The 8,778-nt window shown below is 43.3% G+C and overlaps 2 protein-coding genes across 3 annotated transcripts; one reads left to right on the forward strand and one right to left on the reverse strand.

The window, feature by feature from the left end:
• The first annotated feature begins 920 nt into the window (after positions 1-920).
• Positions 921-2,661, forward strand: LOC119311493. Of its 2 annotated transcripts, none has more exons than XM_037587121.1 (4): positions 921-944; positions 1,290-1,404; positions 1,467-1,621; positions 2,087-2,661. In XM_037587121.1, the coding sequence occupies exons 1-4, from the start codon at positions 936-938 to the stop codon at positions 2,393-2,395; spliced, it is 588 nt and encodes a 195-aa protein (XP_037443018.1). In that variant the 5' UTR covers positions 921-935; the 3' UTR covers positions 2,396-2,661. The 2 variants fall into 2 exon arrangements, with proteins under 2 accessions (XP_037443018.1, XP_037443017.1); XM_037587120.1 differs by lacking the exon at positions 921-944 and adding an exon at positions 1,136-1,194 and having other exon boundaries at positions 2,087-2,616.
• Positions 2,662-2,873: 212 nt separating this feature from the next.
• On the reverse strand, positions 2,874-3,862 carry LOC119311494 (50S ribosomal protein L18-like). The gene has a single exon (XM_037587123.1). The coding sequence runs from the start codon at positions 3,543-3,545 to the stop codon at positions 3,177-3,179; it is 369 nt and encodes a 122-aa protein (XP_037443020.1). The 5' UTR covers positions 3,546-3,862; the 3' UTR covers positions 2,874-3,176.
• Positions 3,863-8,778: the final 4,916 nt, after the last annotated feature.

The following is an 8,778-nucleotide window of genomic DNA, read 5'->3' on the forward strand; positions in this document are numbered from 1 at the left end:
CGAGTCTGAAAAAAATTCATCGAGTCTGAAAAAAGTTCATATATTCTGAATTTTTTATCAATTTTTGAAAATAGTGCACACATTTACTAAAATAAAAAATAAAACCGAACGATACCGTCCCAGGAAAACAGAAAAAAAAGAAATAAATCAAACAAAATCGTTCCACGAAAGAAGAGAAAAAGGAAAAGGAAGGAAACAAATGAAATGTTGTAAGTAAACACAAATGTGAGGTGGCTGGGTTGCTTAGCGCAGCATGCATATAACCAGGAAGTCGCGGTTCGAATCACACCCATGAACGCAGGTTGTTTGCCCGTTAAAAGAAAAAGGAAAAAAAAAGAAAGATGGCTGGCCCAACTAGACGCGCGTGTGAGCGGCCGTTTGCAAAAACAATAGAAACGGGCGCCTGAAGCGTCAAATAGGGAATGCCGGCGCTTAAGGCCCTGTTTAGGAGGTCTCGTGGCCATGGTGTCTAGCCCATCATATATTCCCACCTTTTTTGTCCATGACATATCGTCATGCAAAAGGAAGGCATTAGTCAAGAGGGATGTGGAGAAATCAGTGACGAAGGAGAACTAAAACACCATTTGTCTTGTCCAAAGATCAAGTTTGACGATTACTACACAGCACTGACTAATACTTCTTTCTTTTGAAATTACTCGTCTAAAAAATGAATGTATCTAGATGTATTTTAGTTATAGATACATCCATTTTTATCCATTTTTGTGACAAGTAATCCGAACGGAGGGAGTATGAACCATGGGTGAAGGTCACAATCGATCGCTCCTTCACGGCACCGCCCATCCAATCCGACATCCGAGCGCTTAATTGGCCACCGAGAGTGATGGCACGCCTACTTAAACCACCCACCCTCGACCTCCACCAAACCCCACACGATCTGTGACCACTCAGACAAGCTGTGTGCCCAGCCGGTCACCATGGCCACGGTAAGGAAGTACTCTCACCTCCTCCTTCTCCTCGTCCTCCTCATTCTTCCATGGATTCTGCTGCCCCCATCTTGCTCGGTTTTGGTGAGGATTGAGGGCCTGATTGGATTGTCGTTTTCCACGCTTCTACACCTGTAAAATATACAGACATCAGTCCGTCGTTTTTTTCAGTTGGAAATCACATAGGGCTGGTGAAGCGGGGCCTGAGGGGGATTAAATTCCTTGCAAATCCCCGCAAACATAAAAATAAGTAAAATCTTGCAAGTCAAAATCTGCCTAAACCACCTTCAGTTAACACAACATGGCCTCAGGCGTGCATGACGAGCTTAATCTGGCTCTTGGCAGGAGGGAGCCAAGCACACGCACATCAGGTTCAGGCTCCAGGTCGACATGCAGTGCCGGTGCATGGGCTGCATCGACAAGATCGACAAGGCCATGGCCGCCATCCGAACCTTCACAGGTACGCGCCTGACCCATCTTGCTTGGTTTACCTGTTTTCTGCTTGACTTTTTGGTTTGACAGGGGTTGAAACGTCGGTGGGAGACGTCGGGACTGGGGTCGTGGCCGTGGCGGGGAAGGTGGACCCAGCGGAGCTCTGCCAGTGGCTCAAGAGGAAGACAAGGAAGGACGTCAAGATTGTCCGCCCTCGTCGACCGTCTGACAATCGTAATAAGCAGGTATGCATCCCTCTTTTCTACTCCCTCCGTTCGGAATTACTTGTCTCGGAAATGGATGTATCTAGAACTAAAATATGTCTAGATACATCCATTTTCGCGACAAGTAATTCCGAACGGAGGGAGTACTTGTACTGCAGAATGAAGGAAGCTTTGTGTAGTAGCCAAATGGGGAGCTGTGATATGTATTGTACTTTGGTATCCTCTGTAAACGGCGACAAGGATCATGTGTACTCTGTTCTTGCCAGAATGATGATACAAACACCTTGCATGAAACAGAAACCAGAAAAGGTGGTATTGGGATAAACCGTTTTGAAACAGGGGAAAAAGAAAACAAGATGAAGCTCTACATGTCCAAACACTTAACTTGAACCGCTGCCAGTTTTCACCACTTAAGGGAGTGAACTGTTTCCTATTTCAACAATTACTTCCACAACTAGGACTAAACTGCTACTTACTTGTTTGCAGAAAAGAAGCAGGGACACACCGCCTTCAGCTCCACCGTTACCGCAACACTTGTCCAGGGCTCTACCGACGTCAAGAGTTCACTCTGACCACAAGGATCTGCATATGATTGAGAAGAAGATCAGGGACCTCGACAAGGCCAGGGATACGTTGAAGATGAGGAACCTGAAGAATGAGCTGACTGCTGCCAGGTGTAAGCTCAAACAGTCAAGAGAAGTGATCAGCAATGGCAAGAAGGCTCTCCTAGATGGTGCTCTGATCCAGCTCCACGCGTACAAGAAACTAGAATCACTCAGTCGGCTCACTATATGAGTGAGCTGACCACGCTTTTCGCCATTATTATACTCTATAGCATGAGAATGGTCCGCCGGTGTAAAACTTGTTGCTGCCTAGTCTGCAAAATAAAACTTTCTTGAGGTTTTTATGCATCTCTGAAGCCTAATGTTATTGCATTGTTGTTACAACTGTCAACAAGCCATATGGGGTGTAAATTTCCTGCCATTACAGCTATTATCCTGCTTGATGTTTTGGTATATCTGTAAATGCATTTCATTTAAAGCGTACTGAAATCTGATTCAGAAACACTGCAGAGTTATCTCTGTTTCATTTAAATGTTACTGAAACCTGATTCAGAAACGCAGCAGAGTTGTCTCTGTTTAGATACAAGTTTAGTTTCAGCAGTGATCTTGCAACAAAGCAAACTGATGTATTGTTTGTTTGAAGTGTCAACAAGTCATGGAGTGTAAATTTCCATGCCACAACAGCAGTTACCCTACTTGATCCTTTGGTACATTTGTTACCACATTTCATTTCATTTTACTGAAATCTTATTCAGGAACACTGCAGAGTTACCTCTGTTTAGATACAAGTCATGTTTCAGCGGTGACCTTGCAACAAGGCAAAGTATTAGATGTTCATACTTGAAATATGGATACAACTAGCTGGGAGCAGAGAACTACAACAGTGAAGCAACATCAAATATCATGTTGAATTCAAAGCACTGAAAGCACTCAAACACCTGCACCTTATTTGTAGCATCTTACGTTTAGAAGGAGCATGAGGGCAGAGAGTTGGAGGGACGCACTGATGCTCATCAGACGTGCCACCTATGGTCCCCGTTGTCGTCTACGTGGAGGTTGACGACGTGGCTGCGGAGCGCGTTGAGGATGGCCCAGACCTTGGTGCGGTTCTTGAAGCCCTTCTTCTCGACCTCCTTGGCAGCGTCAGCGTGGATGGGCTCGTGGGCCAGGCCGTCCACCCGGAGGCGCATGGCCAGCACTTCGCCGACGGCGGCGGCCGCCTTGGCGTTGCAGGCGCGGCCGCACTCTAGCCCGTCCCGGAGGGGCTTCTCGACGGTGGAGGCGGTGACCACGACGTGGCCGCTCTGCCGGTCCACCACGTTGGCCGTCACGTACTTGAGCGAGATGAAGAGCCGCAGCACGTACCGCTTGGCCTGCGCCATGAGGACCCGGTCCGCCGCCGCGAGAGCAGCCGAGGACGCGCCTGGCACGCTTGGGGGCGGTCGAACGCCTCTGCGGCGTTTCGACGAGCACCTGGGGGGCGCCCGGTGCGACCGGCCGAATGAGGCTGTAGCGGGACGCGGAAGGACGGCGAGACAGGGCCGGGAGGACCGCCGGTGGGCGAGGCCGGATGAGTATCGACGCTGAAGGAGGAGGGAGGCGGGGGCGGGGCGGAGCGGCGTCGACCGGCGTGGTGTAGCCGTCCGCACAGGAGAAGGCGAAGCAATTTCTGAGCGGGGCAGTCCTGCAGTGCGAGAGTCCGGCTACTATCCGATTGTCAAGGTCAGAAGACAGTGGGTGGTTTATCACGTAGCTCGTGTGAACCACACCCATTCCATGGGAAAGTATCAGGACTCCCATTCTTGGGGTACTCCTGATGTTCCAAGTTAAAAAAAAACATTCATAAATATTTCAAAAAAAAATCGAAAAACAATGTGAATGTTCGCAAGGAATGTAGCTACAACCCCTAAAAAATTCAGGTCCAAACTCGAAATACACATTAAGAAAAAAAAAGTGAAATCTGGCATGAATAGTATAAACAAAAAGACAAAATCAACATTGCGAACATTTTGAGTCTGGACCTGAAATTTCTCGGAGTTGTAGTCACATCCTTTGCGAACATTCTTTTTTTTCAGAATTTTTGGAAACATTTAAGATTTATTTTTAAACTTGGAGCACCAGGAATACCCCAAGGATGAAAGTACAATAGTAATCTCAACAGTGCATTAGTGTTTACACGAAGGATCTCGTGAAGCCCCCGACGCAGAATAATGTGAATTTGGACAAGGTGTACAAAATTATCAGCAGTTTCTTCGGATCAATTGAGAGGGTTCCATTCAGCCATTCACAGAGCGGACGCGTCGGAACCTATGCAGGCGCATAAGTTGAGATCGGACATCGATGACGTTAGCAAGACAATGGAAGTATTTGCGGAGCTGAAGGATAGTGGCCCGGAGTTCACTTGGTTGGTAAAAATATTATCGATTAGTTAGGCTTAATTAATCGTCTTCTAGACACACCTTCAATTAAATATATAAATTTTTTTAGATAAGATAGTTGTACGAAGACTATATTTTTTGTTTACAATGCAAAAGATTTCAGTGACCAGAAAAGTTCACTTTCCTTTGTTTCTTTTCGTTTCCTAGATGAGAAGGCAAACATACTTGAGCATTATGAAAAAACAAGTATTGTTCTCTCAGAAGTTAGAAGTTTCCATTTGATAACTTTGGTACTAAAATTCTTTAAAAAGAAAGGCCAGTCTGCTATCAGCACCAAGATTATGTGTCAGTCGTAGACTCTTAATTGCCAATAATTCTTTTATTTGTTTGATTCCTTCTGTTCATATTTGTGCAACAAGAAATTAGTTTCAAGATTGGTCCGGGTGAGGATTGAACAAGTAAATTTAGGTGGCATCAGGCTGAGTCTTTTGATACCTTGCTCTATTTTTCTTTTGCTTTATAGAATTATTCTCGTCACTGGAGATGTATGTTAATCCTCTAGCTTTGCTCATTTTATCTTTTGATTTCTTCTTAGTTGGTAGAATATTGTGCCCTTGTTCATAGGTTGAAATGCATGTTGAGATCTCAAGTCATTGTTTTCTAGGTCAGCGACACATTCATGGTGGTTGGGGTCTAGATTCAAAGAGATCAACGATCTACCAAAATACTAGAAGAACGCCCGTGCGTTGCAATGGGTCACATTAACTTTAAGATTTCAATATTACGACATTGACGATCTTTTTTACCATCAAATCCTCACACACACTCTCCTCCCTCCCTCTTCCTCACTCTCTCTCCCTCTCTCTCTAACACACACACATAGCCTATTTTCCCCATCAATAAGACTTACTCAATTGACACGGGCTTTTTAAAAACTTACTTATTGCGTATATAAACATAATGCATGTCAAATTTTAGATGTGTAGAAAAATTGAATTCCACTTTAATTGCAATATATTTAGATAAAAAAAATGTAATTCAATGACCTATACTGACTCATCTGATGCACAACATAAAAGAAGGTGGTTTAAAAATGTACAACAGTTTTGCACTGCATCACAAACGATAGATAACCCCTGAAAGCGTTTTTATACAGGTGCTATCTACTCCCTCCATTCCTAAATATAAATCTTTTTCGAGATTCTAACGCGGACTACATACGGAGCAAATAGTTTAACATGTCATATATTTGGAGTGTTAAATACTTCAAACAAAAGGCAAACAAGCCATCACGTTTGACCACATAGATTAAAATATCTGAACCATAAATTTCACATATTAACAGATGAGATTTAAAAATGTAGCGTTACTTATAAATATTACCATGTATAAATAGTTTAACATGTCACATATCATTCTGAAAAAAATACATATAGATCAATGCCTTTCTATTAAAAAACTTAGCTGCGTAATATTATGGTAGACTAACCACAAGGTTTACGGTAACCATCTTATGGTAGACTAAAAAAAGAATCCAAATAAAAAAAGAAGACCCTAAGGAAGAGTCCAATCAAAACACATGTGATTATGTTCAATACCAAAAGGAGAAGTCGGACTCCTGCTTCTTTTCGATAATGGCTGACAATCCAGTCAGGATATACATGCATAGGAAGGCATCTACTTGCTGAACAAGATGTTGTCTGCAAGACTGCAATCAAAACATTGTGTTTCTCACTTAGTCTTTGCATATTACTGAAGAATATACAATCTGCAATCAAAATATTGTGTCTCAGCCTTTTGTAGGCAGCATCTAAGATTTTGTAAGCTCTGATAGTAAAAGACCAACGAGTGCCAGAGTTGGAACATAGAAGAATCTTACCTGGGCATGATGCCATCAGGTTCTATGCCAAGATCGAGGTAGTAGAGCTTCCTCAATCTCTTGCCAAGCCCTCCCTCTGATCATCAATAGAACAATCACTCTCGCTTGCCCTGCTTTTGAAATCTCCTTCTGCGCCGCCGCAGATCAGTTGGCAGCATAGGCCGAGCTCTCTCATGTAGCATCACATTGAACAAAATACGCATCTATGCTTACTTCTCTTGTATCATCACAACGGATGCTATAAATTTGCTTGTGTCCTCGTCATAAATCTGAATCATGCACAATATGAAAAAGAAAGAAAGTATCATGTTTGCAAGCGCCATGCGCTTCGCTGCCGGCTCCATCGTACCTGGAACCCAAGATGGTCGTCGTTCTTGTTCCTCTTCTCTTTTTCCCCCTGGAAATACTAACCACATCTCCCTCTTCGGTGGTCTCGGGCCAACACCTTGAATCTGGAGGTGTCGCGGGCGCTCCTCCTGATGCCACAAACCCTCGCTGCCGACTGCCTCACACGGATGGCCGTCCTGTCCTGCATCCTGCCTTGTACCGCAACACTGACACCAGCACCACTGATCCCCGTTCCCGGCGCCACCCTGCCATCGCAAATTAAATAGGTACATAAATGCTTTCATGATGAGGTTTATTTGTCATGATAGGTATATGCACGTGCGTTGCATCGGGCATTAATTTTTTAAGCGACAGGGGAACATATGGGCACACATCATGATGCAAATCAAATAACAAAAAGGAGATTATGTTTTGGTTATGAAGCATAGAACTTCTGACAACTTTGTGCTAAGATATACTAAAGCCAAAGAATATCATAGAGGGAAATCAAATTATCTGAACCACATGATGTTATTTCACAAAATAAGTTAAATGTACATTTAAATTAAAATTTCCAATTGGTTATCTTTACATGTAAATAAAAAGGTGGGAGTCAATATTACAATACGCTTACCAAAAATGTTCCTCTACAAAAAATTATCATGAAGAATCACCTGACAAGAATAAAAACTGAGAGCAAGTCTGCAAAATAACAAATTGTTAACAATATGTTCAGTAATATAAATCTCACTGTTCTTGCACACCCTTGAGACTTGACAGCCTATCATTTTTTCCCTTCAGACTATACTCTCGTCTATGAACAGAAAAAGAAAACCATAGAAACTAAATTCAAGTCTGCAGAATAACACAAGCATCACTAACAGTTCAGTACCATGTGAATGGAGACATACCATACCATCCTTTTTACCTTCTGACTGCACTTCTATTTGTGAGAATTCCAGTAAGTAGATGGGCAATTTAGCAAAATACAACCATTGGAATATGGGAAGCCGTATAAACTGAATAATGTAGATAATATCACATGTGCATTATTGGCCTCTAAGATGGAACAAAACTTAATACTACCCAAAACAACACACAAATCTGACTGACACTTTTAAAATTTCATATCTCTCCTATACTACCTAATAAATTAAGTTGTATACACCTTTTCCAATTGCACAAAAAAATAATTCAGCTTCTAAAGTCTGCAATAGCCCCATAACTCAAAACAGTCTGCAATACCCCCATTACTAACTCTAATTCAGCAAATCCCTGAGGAAGAGTCATTGGTGAGGATGGGCTAACTCCGCCATACACCATAACTATTCTCAACTACCATATCCAGAAAAAGTATTGTTTATTTGACAGGATACCAAAATTGAGTTACAAATAGAAATAACAAAAGTTCAATGTCAAGCATAAGTAGTCTATTCAGAGGAATCATTCCCAAAAGCAATTTTGAGCCGAACACCAGAGCACAGCAAGTTGTGAAAACTCACATCCCAAATGATAGCAGATTTATTTAAACTACCAGTGGCATCACAGTACAAACGTTAAAACCAGTAGCATCACACAGGAACACTGTACAGTCAGTTAGTGCATGCATACCTGCCGGTAACCTTGCTGCCATCACCGCTCACACTCCTCTGTGTGTCCTTCATCGTCATCTTTCCTTCGACCTAATGCTTCGGCAACTCCAACAACATGTTGTTACTCCAAGAAATCAGTGAACACCACAGAGAGGGGCGTACTTGGATCCTAAACTCCAAGCAAACAATTAATTAACATTCCTTGCACACACACACACACACACAGAGAGAGAGAGATCAGGGTGAGGGATGAGAGAATCTGACCTACGGAGCGCGACGCCAGTTGTGTGTCGCCGACTCGCCACTGCCGCTGCAGAGATAACACGACCATCGCCGCAAGACGCAGAATCTGTCGGAGCTCGCTCGCTCGGAATCGGCGAGGAACGCCGCCGCCAAGAACTTGGAGTTCAAGCCCCGCCGCTGGACCTCCACCCGCGCC

This window comes from Triticum dicoccoides, chromosome 5B (genome assembly GCF_002162155.2).
Source record: "Triticum dicoccoides isolate Atlit2015 ecotype Zavitan chromosome 5B, WEW_v2.0, whole genome shotgun sequence".
NCBI lineage: Eukaryota > Viridiplantae > Streptophyta > Magnoliopsida > Poales > Poaceae > Triticum > Triticum dicoccoides.